Source organism: Podarcis filfolensis (genome assembly GCF_964270895.1).
Source record: "Podarcis filfolensis genome assembly, chromosome: 11".
NCBI classification, from domain to species: domain Eukaryota; kingdom Metazoa; phylum Chordata; class Lepidosauria; order Squamata; family Lacertidae; genus Podarcis; species Podarcis filfolensis.
The window spans coordinates 56596732-56611131 of record NC_139613.1 but is presented as its reverse complement, the minus strand read 5'-3'; the positions used below and the strand labels follow the sequence as shown (position 1 = coordinate 56611131).

The window sequence follows — 14400 nt, the reverse complement described above, 5'->3', positions numbered from 1 at the left end:
AGCGCAGATGGAATGATTCAAAGAAGTTGGGTGGCCGTTTCTGAAATATAGTAAACATAATTGCCGTGAATAATATGGTGTGAGTTTAATTTCATTTAGGTATAGATTTATTATGGTCTCACTCTAAATACTGCTGTTGTATCTTCCAGTAGTGACATCATTACATGGGCTGTTACAACTGTCAGCACACCTAATCCTATGTCCCATGCTAGCACATCAAGTCTGAGGACTGTGCCATGAATGTGTTTTCCCCTCTAAATGTGATGATTATGATGCAAGCCATAATAATGCAGCGACTCTCCTTCTGCAAAGAACTTTATTGCACAATAAGGAGCATAACATTGAAGAATGGCTTTTTCAACATACTTTTATTAGGGAGTCCTGTCATTATAGTAACATATAAAACAATCAAGATGTTGACATAGAAATGTGAACTTTACAAAGATAAGGCCCAAGTTTACAGGTACATTTCCCCCTAGATTTTTGTGTGTGTTTGCATTTAACGAAATAAACCCTATTTAATTCTTCCCAGAGTTGTGTTTATAAATATTAGACAAATCACAAAATAGATTTCAAGTACATAACGTTTTACAATATATTCCAAGCACAGACAGAAATACACAATACTGTACCTATGGACTCTTCATATGCCAGACACTTCCAGTACTGGAGACAAGACTTTGCTTCAGTCTATGCAGTACATGCTGTTGATTATATACACACACTCTCCCAGCTTCTCAGTTCTCTCTGTTATGTAGAAAAGGTGTGTCCATAATTCCGTAGAATTCACCTTGGGAAAGCTCTACAGGATCAAGGATGTGTATATACATCTAGACATTCATGTACATGCACTTGCATCTAACCCTACATGTACCCTTATTGCACAGTCCATTCTCTGAGGTAATCTGTTCCTCATGCAACCCAACCCTTCCCTAATCAAATCATACAAACAAATGTTTCTAATGTTCCTGGCGCTCTATGACATCAACAAGACTACATTTTAGAAGCCAGGAACCTAAGTGATTATAATTAAGGGGCTCAGTAAATTTTTATATCTGTAGGACTCAGAATAGAACTTGGTTTTATTTTAGTACACTATATGCAATGTCTGTATTGCCTAATTCTATCATCATAGTGCCTAAAATGCAGGTGTCTGTTATCTTTGTTTTGGGAACCAAAGGCAGATATGTCCTAAGTGGATTTATGTTTCAATAGAAAGGATTCAGCTAGGAGTTGTTAAAGAATTAAATATGCACTAAAAACTATTGATCAGCAACTGTTTGCAAGGGAACTGACGGTTTAAGAGAGGCAGAGAACAGCAGATGGTTACTGTTGAGAAAAGGTTATTCTAGAAAGATATCTGGTACCTTTTAAAGGGATAGGGGGCAAGCAAATGTAAATCCCCCCCCCATTCTAAAGTAGCCAACTGCACAAAAAGAGGAAACAAATAGCAGTTTTACCTCCTGATCCAACAGCTACTTACATTCTCTAGAGCTAGAGAATATACATGAAGCTTCACCAGAGTGCTTGATGTTTCCCCAGGAAAGAATGGTTAAACCTTCATTGGGCAAATTAAAGACACGATCTGATGTGCAGTTGAATTGCAGATGAATAAGAAGGGCTTAATCACGTTCAGTTGTGACTTAGATTGTGCTGCTTTCACATGTTAAGCATGATTCACACTCCTCATGGATGAAACACTAAAGGCTCAACTGGTTAAATGATACACAACAACGTTATAACCTTACCACAATAAGTTGTTGTGAGGGGAAATGTTTTTTTTTTTAATTGAGTACTTTATACACCGATAAATTCCATATAAATCATAAATAGCAGCAATTCTTACAGCAATAATGGAACTAATGTTGTGTTTTTCATACTGGCATAAAATCAGTCTATTGGCTTCAAGAGTCCTGCAGTTGATACAGTTAGATACAAGGGGAGAATAATCCTGTGTCAGGAAATCCAAACTGGAGAATACAAAATATTTTTGTTTTGTTTTTTCCAAAGTTGGGCGGGCACTGGGGCTTACTGATCTTTTCTACACACGTGAGGTTTTATGCATTTATAGCCTCTTAGAAGTACTTGGAGCTACACAGGCACAAAACCTCCAGCACATCAAGACAACAAAGATAACCACACACCACTGTCATAGGGACACATTTATGAGCGAACTATGTGCATCCATTGTCACTTATATTAGGTAAGAGAGTTAGCATGCACAAGAAATAATAACATAAAACGGTGACTCAGGATTTATCATGATGAAACAGTAATGAGTGGAATCAAGAACTAAGAAACTCTGGGATACATCATGATGAAATAGCAATAAAAGGAATCAAGAACTAAGAAAATCATCTTTAGATGCTTGGGATTCAGGGTAAGGGTGCATTTCATAAAATCTGTCTCTGTTTTCAGAGACCAGAGTATTTTTAAGTTCTATATATTTAAGTAGATCTACCTAGACTTTTTGTTTTTTTTTATATCTGCATGTTTCTATGTTATGTACAACAATCTACAGTTAATCCCTAAACCTCTTACAGAACTGTACTTCCACTGGCCTGCAAAGACCTTTCATTACCATTGAGTCGAGTGGTGAACCACAGGAATAGCTGAACTGTCATCTTGTGAAAAGTACTCACCTCTCTTCAGCTTTAGAACTGCCAGGACAGAACTACACATTACATGTCATGCATTTGGAAAGCCAATATATTTGGCAGTTGACGTGATTGCAGGGGCGATAGAGATTTGCTGGGCAGGATCAAAGAACAGAAAGAAGAGCTTAATTCAAGATTCTCTCCTGGAAATTTCCCCTCTAGGCTGTTTTCCCATACAGCTGGGCATCTCCAAGTCTTGGAGCCTACCAAGGTGGGAGAGCATAGGGAAATGACCATGTTAAAAGAGAGGACAGTTGGACACAAGAAGGCTTAAGCACTTCTTTCTGCCAGTTAATTCAACCCTGCAAGAAACCCCTACATCACCATTGTAAGGGAATTCCATGTTTGCTTTGCAATGTGTAGTTTTGGACCTTAGAAACATGGTGTTGTCATTTCAACTCTATCTAGCAGACCCTGCCTACTTTCCCCCTCATCTACTCACCATCTTGTGCAGATGTCTGAGAACCCCATTCTTCAATCTTTAAAAAAAACTTTGCTAAAACATTTTAAAAAACCAAGACATGCCTTTGTGCATTTATTTTAGTAATCTGTACACTTAAATATCTTCAGAAGTTGACTTTGCTAAAAATTTACCAAAATTTTGTAAACACATAAAAATATTATTATTTTTTTAATGAAAATTCAAACCAAGAAAGAAAACCTCAGCAATCAACATTGCTTGTATAGGCATTGGTTAGTGGAGATTGTTTCACTAAGGAGTATATTCAAATGCATCACCCTCTTTTTGTCGCTAATTAAATTTAGTACATCATGGCTTGTAATGGTAGAGATGATAAATTTCTGTTCTATTCAGTCATTGATAAAAACAAGCAAGCAAGAAAAAAATAACTGCTTTTTGGTTACTGAAAGGCCACCATGTAGCTAAATCAATAATTCAATTATGAAAAGGAAACTTAAGAACTTCATAGGTCCATTATGGATTAAAAATGAAGAACTACTTGCTGATGGCCTTAAATATGTTTATGAGCACCTAGCACTGACTGAAATTCACTAGTTTTGAATATAGCCCTTAGTCATGTCGCATTTTCTTAATTTTTAGGAGCTGCCAAGCAAATGGCTAACAAAGTCTACTTTGCAGGCCACCCACTGCCTAAGAGGACAGTAATATTCAATGTGAAACTGCCGAAACTCTGGAGTCTGGCGGATTTCATGGAGGAAGGAGATATCGAGATCTGATTCCAAGAGCACAAGTAGAAGAGGGAAAACAACCAGCATTATTCCAAGCCCAACAAGAAGAAGTCTGGAAAAACTCTTCAGGACAGCATTTATCTTCATGTTGCCCATCAAAAAGTTATAGCTCCACCTAAGTGCTTTCCTGGCTTCTTTCAGCTCCTCCTCTTCTGCAACCAAAAAGGCATTTTCATCTGCCTCCAGTTCCTCAAACGAATCTGTATCTTCTTTTTCATGTTCTGGCCTTGGGGAGGTTTGAAAAAGCAGATCAATCTCCTCATCATTAACAGGAGTGGGGAGCAAGCTGCTGCTTGGATTGTACATCAATTCTGATATTGTTAAAGGCTCTTCTTTGATTTTCTCATCCTCCTCGATAGAAAGGTCTGAACTATCATCTGCCTCCTTAGCAGGAGAGTTAGATATCATAGGTATTGATACATCATCTTCTTTGGGCAGCTGGATACCTACAAAATAGATTTAAAATAGACTATTTAAGCTCTCAGTGAAACATTTCAAAGAGATGTTAACAAAATAGTACAGGAAAGGTTCCAGAAACAAGTGTTCATAAAATGAAAAATTACTGAACTCAAAATTCAAACTTACATGAATGAAACTTCTTAACTTTTCAACTCAATCTATTGTGATATTTAGAATATTAAAAAAATAAAAACACAAATCTATATTTTGCAAATTTTGAAGGTAATGTTAAGTTACTGCACAGTTGCAGCAACCATAGTTTTGAAATCAAGCGGTTCTTTGTATTGTCAGATACATTCAACATGTATCTGCTGAAAAATGTGTAATAATATGCAGCATTAGTTTAACATCTGTTGGTTACAATATATACATATAAAAGTAGATATTCTCCCAACTTTATGATACTGTTTCTCAGGATAGAATAATAAATCACTGTTCCATGTGACAAGATACTACATAATACAGTGTTGTGTGCAATAAAACATTAAGGTCATACTTCTGTCTTTTAACTTCAAACCTGACTGAAAAGAGTTCTATGAGTAAGGGATCTGATAAAAAGGCTATTATAATAATCTTATAAGAGGGAAGAAGTTTTTAAGACTATTGTTAGGGGAGTACCTTAAACATGAAAAAAAGATGAATCAAAATATGGCATATATTTTTCTTAAAGAACACAAGTATGAATGAATGCAAACCTGAACTCTGACTGAACTATGGAGGAGCAAACACTGTTTTCTGTATTTGGCCACCGAAGAAGACCAAGAAGTTGAATTGTGTCTGCCAATCTGAGTTTTAATCCACAATGCTTACATTTCAGTGTGATCTGTAATCCTGCTAGCAATATGTTTAAAATGCAGCAATACACCTCTGCTGTAAGAGTTTTAGGGCAAATTATTTGTTTATAATTTTGTAAATATTTCAGTAATTGTGAATTTAAATAAATCTTTATAGAACTATTTGATATCAACACATTTTGGTTATTTTTCACTTTGGCTTTTACATTCCCCCATTCAACATTGTGTCTGCATCATGTCTTAGCTATTTTCATTAGTACCATGAAAACAGTACTCATCCCATATACCTTCCCACCCCCATCATGCCCTCTTGCACATTAGGTTAGACAATAGAAAAGAAGAAGAAAGCTCAAAGGCAAAGTTCAAGAAATCAAAATTCATTGAAAGCTCTGTTTTTGGTATCAAACTTCATAACACTGCTCCATTTGAATTAATTATGTAAGAGAAACGTTAAACTCAGATAAGCACTAATAGAAAGCACACCCAAAGCAATTACAAATCTCAGCTTGTATTATCTACATTCATTCACTAGTCATGAACTGCAGAAACACTGTCCCAATCTCAGCTTCTGCAAAAGAAGTATTTAGACTCCAACTGCGGAGAACAGGATTTTTTTCAGATGGAACTGAAGTGAAGCAACTGCATGACCAACTATGTTGTGCACAAATTTGGCAGAATTCCTAGATCCTATCATCAGTTACCATTCCTGAATGATTAACATGAGATTAAGGTTACAAATGTGCCCCCACATAAACATGATGAATTATTGTTCTTCCAAATCAGTTATCTGAGTATGCACAGTACAATGCGGGGGGAATAATTATTTTCTGTTTTGTAAGGCTCAGAATGGCACTTATACAAACGCAGCTATTTAGATGGCGAAAGAGGAGAATAGATAGTGAAACAAATAAACTTTTTGCGAGATGTTGCAGCTCCTAAGTCAAAATCACACATTCATTTTCAAGTACTTAATGGTCACTTGAGAACGTTTTCCCAATGTACAAAAGCTATGCTTTTCAACTGTTTCTACACTTTTTTCAGCTGTAAGAAGAGAAAGCACACTTGTCTTCTGCATTGCCCTGTGACCAGAACAAATCATGAAGCTTTGGTTACAGCTCATGGTTTGTCTGGATTGAGATATACCACAAGCCAGGGTTCCATGAGTGCACTATGCCAAACCATGGCTTAAAGCACAGCACCAAACACATTGCAACGTGACCACACTCTTCTCCCTGGAAGCCTACACATTCATGCTAAATCATAGCTTGGTTTAGTGTTATGCGCAAACTGGTTCAGTGTGTATCACCCTTTCTATACTAACTGCCCACTCTCCTCCTTGCCATTTCCCTCACTGTCCTTCCACTCTAGTCTCTGGGGTGGAGACAATTGTCAGTTTCATCCATGTTCTTCTCTGACCTGTGGGTGAAACTGGCAAACTCCAAAGAAAGCCTTATCAGCATTCCCCCCCCCCAAAGGATAGAAATATGTATACCAGTGTCAGTGTGAATATATAGGCCCACATGTCCATTTCAAGGGCAAAAACACACTGCTGAAAATGATAATAATTTTTTCCAACCACATCGGTTTCAGGAGACCAGAGCAAGGGAGAGTGAAGGAAATAGCTGATGTATTTAAAGCATATAACTGATGCTTTCCAATGACGTGTCAAATTTACAGAGCCACAGCTTTCCCCAAATGTATACAGTTCTATATGGAGAAAGAAGCAGAAAACTAATAAAGCATTTCAGGCAGAATGCATCTGTTCAAAGGTAAAACTGCAGTAGGAAGATTGAAGTGGAACCGTACATGCATTTTTCTACCTGCAATACCATAAATTAAAATATTGTGCAGAGTCAATGAAAATTGCATTTCTGTCTTACACACACCACAGATTCATCAATCATTTAAATGGCACATGTGGAACTGAACTTATAAATTATCTCAGAATGGCTGCTGACCTAGATGTAAATTCTCCTGCTATCATTACATCTTCTCATTGTCTAAAACATTTTCTGCAGTCACACTGGTACTTTGTGCAGCAACAGTTTCATTTGGCTTTCATCTTGAGATTTCAATCTTTTCTGTATCTGATAAAGGCATATATGGATTCTCAGCTGTTTCAGCTGTGCAGCGAACCAGCAATTCTTAATTCCCTGCATAGTGACATAGTTGATGTAGTATTAATAACCACCATGAAGTGCATTCTACCACCAACACTGCTTTTCCATAGATGAATTAGCAGAATCGTGCTTATCCAAAAACCATTTCCTATCAATTGAATCCAGACTTAGCATCCATGATAGTCCACCTCCTTATGGGGATGTGAGATACTGGCGCTGAGTGGGCAACATCAGCAACCAGCAGTAGTGTAGCATCAGAATTCTCCATCTTTGTTACAATGACCTTCTCTAAGGTGTGAGTGGGAAGCAATTTACTGCTGGCAGTATATGTGAACGGGACCTTAGCTAGAGATCTTTTCTAAAGAGATACTGACAGCTGCAATAGGGTGTCATGTGTGCTTGCCTGACTCATGCAACCCCAGTAACTGCATATGCTTTGATGGGGCCAGATATCAGATACTGGAAATACCTGTGTGATTTTTAGTCAACAGCAATGGATGGATAGAGGATTCTAGACACAGACATTGAAGAAGAGGCTAGCTCCATCTGACACCCCAGACATCTTCCCATCAGAGCAGCTCTGCCCAACTTCCACTCATTGAGTCCTTTCTGCCTGGGGTCTTCTTTCAGCACCTGATGCTGGTCTCTCTAAAACAGGCATAGGCAAACTCAGCCCTCCAGTTATTTTGGGACTACAATTCCCATCATCCCTGGTCCTGTTAGCTAGGGATGGGGGGAGTTGTAGTCCCAAAACAGCTGGTGGGCCAAGTCTGGCCATGCCTGCTCTAAAAGGAGCAGGAGTTATGGGACTGAATTGTCCTCCCTAAAGTGGCCTTCAGAGCTTCAGCACTGAATACGTTTAGGCACTGTTAAGAGCTCTGCTCACATGGTAGCCTTTGGAGAGAGTTGAGGATTGCTTGGTTGTGCCTTCTCTTTTGATAATAAACAATATTTACAACCCTGGTATTTTAGGCTGCAATTCAAACCTCTCCTGCCTGGGTTTATAGGATGGCACCCTGCCACTCCTGGAAGCAGAGGCAGATGGCGGGAGCAGCAAGACTGCTAAGACAGTCTAGAGCTGGTGCAGCAATCAGACGGGCTTAATGCTGTCATGTGATGGCAGTGAGACTAGTTTAGCTCCTCCCCACCTTCAAAATGCCCTGTTCCAAGATCTTCCAGTGATAAATATCTAGTGGGCATCTCACTGACGGCACTCCTGCCTGCATGTTACATAGGGGGAGTGCCACTCTGTCAGTGATACAGGGGATTGATCCAGAATACTGGAGGAATACATCCAACCAATCTAATATCAACCCCCCTAGCCTGCTGCAAAGGAGGCTGGATTGCTCTGTTACATAATGACAAGAAAGAGCACCAGTGCTTTAATTTGACCTGCAAATTTGTTGAGTTGGATTTTTTTAAAAAATAAAAATGTCTTACAATTAATTAATTAATTAATTAATTCTTTCTTTTTAAAATATCTATTAGCTCTGGTGAACAACATTTGACAAAATCTGAATTTTGACTAAGATCATGAGCTGCCTTTTTTTTTTTACAAAAAAGTAAAACATCACAGTGATTTTAATATTGTTCCACAGAGAATAAAACATCCTAGAATTCATCACAGAGTGCTGTATTTTTTCCACAGATACTGTAATGTTTTTGAAAATCTTTTTGCTATTTCTCAACTCAAAACTGTCTTCTCAATGTCACGCAGTTTTAAGAAAAGTTAGTATTAATTAATGCTTTCTGTGAGAGTTTTGTTTTCAGCACAAAATTAAAGTTTGTAGCTCTTTGTGCTTGGTTGCATGGAATTCCAAGGCTAAACATTAAATGCCATGGGAGTGAACCATCTGTAGTTCATAGTTTATTGAATTCAGTTTCTTAGATTCATAGTTCTGTGTGTAAATTTCAGAAATAACTTTTTTTTAAAAAAAACAAAACTTTATACCTATAGTTTCTTTTTCTTTGTCAACTCAAGTAGTTGGATGGAATGATGATTCCATTTACTCCTGAATCGCCTCACTGAGAAGCGATTACTTCTGAAACTTCTGGGTGATATTTTAAGTCAATTGATTTCAATGTGTCTACTCTGAGTATGACTTTTATATCACCCTTCCCCACCCTCTACTTCTTCTATCCTATTCTGTGTCAGGGTTTTTTTTGGGGGGGGTGACAGTTCAGATATTAATACTATAGCTTACTGCACACAAAATGTGGACCTTTATTAGTATGACAAACTGAAAGCAGACCTTTCTGTCCCTAAAACAACTAAGCAAAATTGCAATTCAACTTACCAGCACTTGTAGCTGTGATCCTAGACCCATGTCTCAGCAGGCGAATGCACACATCTTTGCTACAATGGTTAACCATTCGCAAATGAATACTTCTCCTGGTTTGGATTTTGACTAGGCATTTCACCATATTGAATAATTGCTGTTATTTTCTGTGGCAGCCTTATGAACTAGTCACCCATACTGGCAGTGACCTTTGCTAAGTTTCCACTGCGTTCAGCCTGGGAGAGTCCTGCTGAATGAATCAAATAACAGGCTTCGAACACAGCCAATAGAAATAGCCCACCAGAGAACAGAGTAGAAGGCTATTTTTAGAGCTTTCCAACTGTCTTATAATACACAATACAATTAACTTCAAATACCAACCATTTCCTTAGCAGTTGCTAGTAAACAGCTGCACCGCACATACCAGTCTAAAGCCTTTAAACTAGTTTACTGCACAATCATGCAGTGTAGCGGATCAACAGGCAGCAGAAGTTCACAACTCTCATATTTAAGTAAAAGCAAATTGTATTGACCTCTTAAGCATTCTAACTAAGCAGCAGGCTCTTCCGTTTCTTTAATTCTTACTTCAAGCTTCTAGTGGTAAGGTATAATGAACGAAGAAATTAAAAGGTTGCATTTAATCACTAAAATGTCAGAGAAACAATTGTGACTTTAATATTTGCAGGTTTTCCATTGTCGTGATTTTCGGCACAGTAACCATATTTAAGGGTTTAGAGTGGGGTGTGCAGTGTTGACGGTTTACTAGCAACTGCTAAAGAAAAGACTGGCATCTGAAGTTTATTATATTGTGCAGAAAAAAATGACCTGTTCAAAGCGAAGAGTGATAGCAAAGCACCCGGGACATGGCTGCAACATCCGCTACATTTCCTAGAGCAAACCCATTCGGCATTGTAGAGAAAGAACTAATCTGCAACGGACAGAAATTCTGATCTAGTTCTTGTTGCCAGGCCAAACTATTGACCACAAAGGGGTTGGATATGTAAAAGTAAAGTAAATGTAAAGGACCCGTGGATGGTTAACTCCAGGCAACTTGACAATGTGTTTGTCCACAGACAGTTTCTGGGTCATGGGGCCAGCAGGACTAAGCCGCTTCTGGCGCAACGGGACACCATGACGAGTGCCAGAGCACATGGAAACACTGTTTACTGATATGGACATCTCTTCAGCATGTGACACTCTATACGTGAAACTAACACACAAGGAGTGACAAGCACACCAAATTCCAAACTGCACAAGTTGGAGGGCGAGGTTCTAAAGGTAATCATTACCAGAGGACCTCTGGTAATCATGGATGTTCCCTGTGTGATTAAGAACCCTGGGCTCCAAATCTCTATGGGCAAGGGGTCTTCGACCTTCCCAATAAAATATTTTAGCCCCCCCCAAAAAAAGTTGATGGACATTCAAATACTGTATGTGCACCACTTCATGTGATTGATTATGGGGGAAGGGCTTACCTGCACCCCCTAATATTTTATTCAAGTTGGCACCCCTGGTTGTGAGGATGAGGGAGAACCATGTATGCCACCTTAAGTTCCCATGAAGAAAAGTGGAACATATAAGCAAATAATAAAATAATAAATAAATAAAGTTTGGCAAAAGATAAGACATTAGGAAGAAAGCACACTCTGAAGAGTTGATGCTTCTTGAATAGCTGAAGGCAAAAATCTGGCCGGGGTAAAATGCAGCAGAATCTGGGGCCATCTGTGTGTCCCATCTGTCAATTGTTATGCTGAGTCGTTGAGAGTTTAGGGGAAATGCAACTAGGAGTGCAAAAAGAACAGAATGAGTCTCCTGGAGAGGATTACAGCACCATGATAGGATACAGGTGTTGTGCATAGGGATGGGGGAGGAATTTGAACCTACCTAATTCACACTTTCCAAAACAATATGCAAACCGAAATGCAGCCATCCTTCAAGATTCACACTTTTTTGAATTTTGCAGTGCAGATTTCCAGCCAAGTAATGTGTGCAAAAATGCATGTACTAGGGTAAACAGTAGATAAAAATGCATATATTAGTAATATTTAAAATGTGTTACATTAGGAGATATTGCCTGGTAAAAATATATATGCAGAATTGCTTTTAAAAAAATGTGTATATTAGGAGGAATTTGCTGAAGTGGTTTCACAAGGACTTTAAAAGAAACTGCAATCTTACATGGAAATTTGAAGAGCCAAACTTAAGGTTCTAAAAATGAAAATCTGAAAGAAACTGAAACTGAGGGATTTGCCCATCTGTAGCTTCATGCAGAAAGTCTTGGGTGTAATCACCAGAATCTCCTGGAGAGACTAGAGTTAAAACCTAGAAAGACACTCCCAAATAGTTTAATAGGACAATGCCAGCTTGGAATGTGGTAGCTTCCTATGTTCTTATGAACGATTCTATCTCAAAAGAAAAGTTAATAAGGGTCAGGTTAGATGTAGAATGAGGAGAGGTGGTTAATGTTGGACTCAAAATTATCATGCTGTCCACAATGCATCAGACAGAACCAATGCCATTTTTGCAAGTCAGCAGAAGACATGTTGATTCCCACAAATGGCAATTTTGTTTACTATGCATACCATGTTCCATTGGAACCTCTGTTTCTACTAGGCAACCTTATAAGTAAAGGCACAGACAAATTTCAGAGTGTACATGAGCAATTATGTTGATTTCATTTCCCACTCGAGCATTTCAGTGGATTCTCCATTAACTGTCTCTTTCTGGGGAAGAGGAACAACTGCTTTGGACTGTTGTGTCATATTTTCAGACACAGCATCCCTGTGTCATCCTCTGATGCAAAATACACCCCTTGGAGCAGTTTCTAGGATATAAAAAGCAAGCGTCTAACTGCCAACAAGTGGTGCTGATGTGCTATTTTTATAATGCATAAAATCATAAGGGCCTCACCAAGTTATTAACATGTTCCCTAATTCATAGACAAGCCTCCCGAGGTGAGCAAATGGATCGATGAAGGTGGTGAATTATGTTCAAGGTCAACAGATACACTTGCGTAAAATAAATAAATCGTATCATATTACATGGAAAAACCCACATATGGAGGGCTGAAGAATTTGTGCTGAAACGTATAGCCTGAACTCATACAGCTGAGTCAGCCACACACATTCATAGCCATTAAATCAAACTGTCTACAAGCAGGAAACAGATCCTTTCTCTTCACAAATGCACTCCTCGTGTTGAAAATCATTACTGCGGTCAGGTGTCAAAGACATTTCTGGTGCCTGAATTCCAGCCGTCATCTGTGTTCAGGCCTGGTTGCTTCAGTGACACCAAACATACAGAAAACAATCCTCGCTGAAGCCACGGAGCTAAAATAACCCTAGCTCTCATTCAGAAACAACAGCCAACAAATCTGTTGTTTTAGCCTGTCTCTTTGGAAGATGTGGCCCTCTGTTTTTAGGTAATGCTTGCTAATGATTTCTTCCACTTTCTCTCTCTTTGTTTGGAAAATTCATATTTTTGAAAATTCACTGCTATTGGCACATGCATGTGTCTGCATGCGCACACATGCACACACTTATAATTTTGCTCCCTTCAGCAACTGGTATTCAGAGGCATATTGGTTTGGAACATTTCTGCTCCATTTAGCTATTGAAAGGCTTGCCTTAGTATCTTGCTGGTTAAATGTGGCTTCTTTGCAGCAGAAGTGCTAGCTTTGCTGAATACATATAGAGCTCTCCATAATGCACGCTCTATTTTTGTGAATGTCATCTAGATCCTTAACAACAACTGCATTAAACTAAGGCTACACGAGCACCAACTTGCAGCAATGCCTACTATTTCAAGAACATTTCCTTATGTGTATTAATGGTTGGGGGGTATCCATTGAAATACGTACTTTGCTCCCACTCTCCAGAATTAGAAGTGCACACCTTTGCATTTTAAAAGAGGCAAAGGCTATTCCTATTGCTGCAAGGCATCCCAAGGCATCTGTACAATTAACTATCACCTTATTGTTGCAGGACTGGGGCTAACCCACCATATAACTGCGAAGAGGGGCGGGGGTACTGCATATCTATACTATGGACCAGCAGCAAAGTCCCTGTCATCAGGACAGCAACCTTTTATAAGGAACATGAGATCACAGAGATCCAGCAGCTTCATGTGGACTGTATTAATAGTTCATGACTCACAGAATCCTCTTGGATAGAGATTTCAAAAGCACCAAGCCCTTCACGAATCTAATGACTAAGGGAGAATATACTGCCAATTTATTCATGGCAGTCTGCAGAAGTAGATATGGGAACATAGGAAGTTGCCTCCGACTGAGTCAAACCATTGGTCCAGCCAGCTTAGCAATGATTGGCAGCAGGTCTTCAGTGTTTCAGACAGGCTTCTCTCCCAGCCTGGAAAATATCACTGTGAGTAATCCATAAACCCAGTCTTCAAATTATTATTATTATTATTATTATTATTATTATTATTATTATTTATTATTATTATTAATACCACGCCCATCTGGCTGGACTTCTCCAGCCATTCTGGATGGCTTCCAACAAAATATTAAAATACAGTAATGCATCAAACATTAAAAGATTCCCTAAACAGGGCTGCCTTCAGATGTCTTCTAAAAGTCTGGTAGTTGTTTTTCTCTTTGACATCTGTTGGGAGGGCGTTCCACAGGGCGGGTGCCACTACCGAGAAGGCCCTCTGCCTGGTTCCCTGTAACTTGGCTTCTCGCAGCAAGGGAACCGCCAGAAGGCCCTCGGCACTGGACCTCAGTGTCCAGGCAGAACGATGGGTGTGGAGACGCTCCTTCAGGTATACTGGACTGAGGCCGTTTAGGGCTTTAAAGGTCAGCACCAACACTTTGAATTGTGCTCAGAAAAGTGATCATGTTTCAATGAGGAAGACAGTGTAC

General features: G+C 38.9%; 1 protein-coding gene across 2 annotated transcripts in view; it reads right to left on the bottom strand.

Annotated features, from left to right (window-relative positions):
• Positions 1-349: 349 nt before the first annotated feature.
• The window catches only part of FRMD3 (FERM domain containing 3), a 127350-nt gene continuing 113299 nt past the window's right edge, over positions 350-14400 (bottom strand). For both annotated transcript variants that reach the window (XM_083576853.1, XM_083576852.1), the window contains one exon: positions 350-4312. In XM_083576853.1, coding sequence (XP_083432979.1) covers positions 3714-4312 — 599 coding nt within the window. In that variant the 3' untranslated portion in view covers positions 350-3713. The remainder of the gene's footprint in view (positions 4313-14400) is intronic.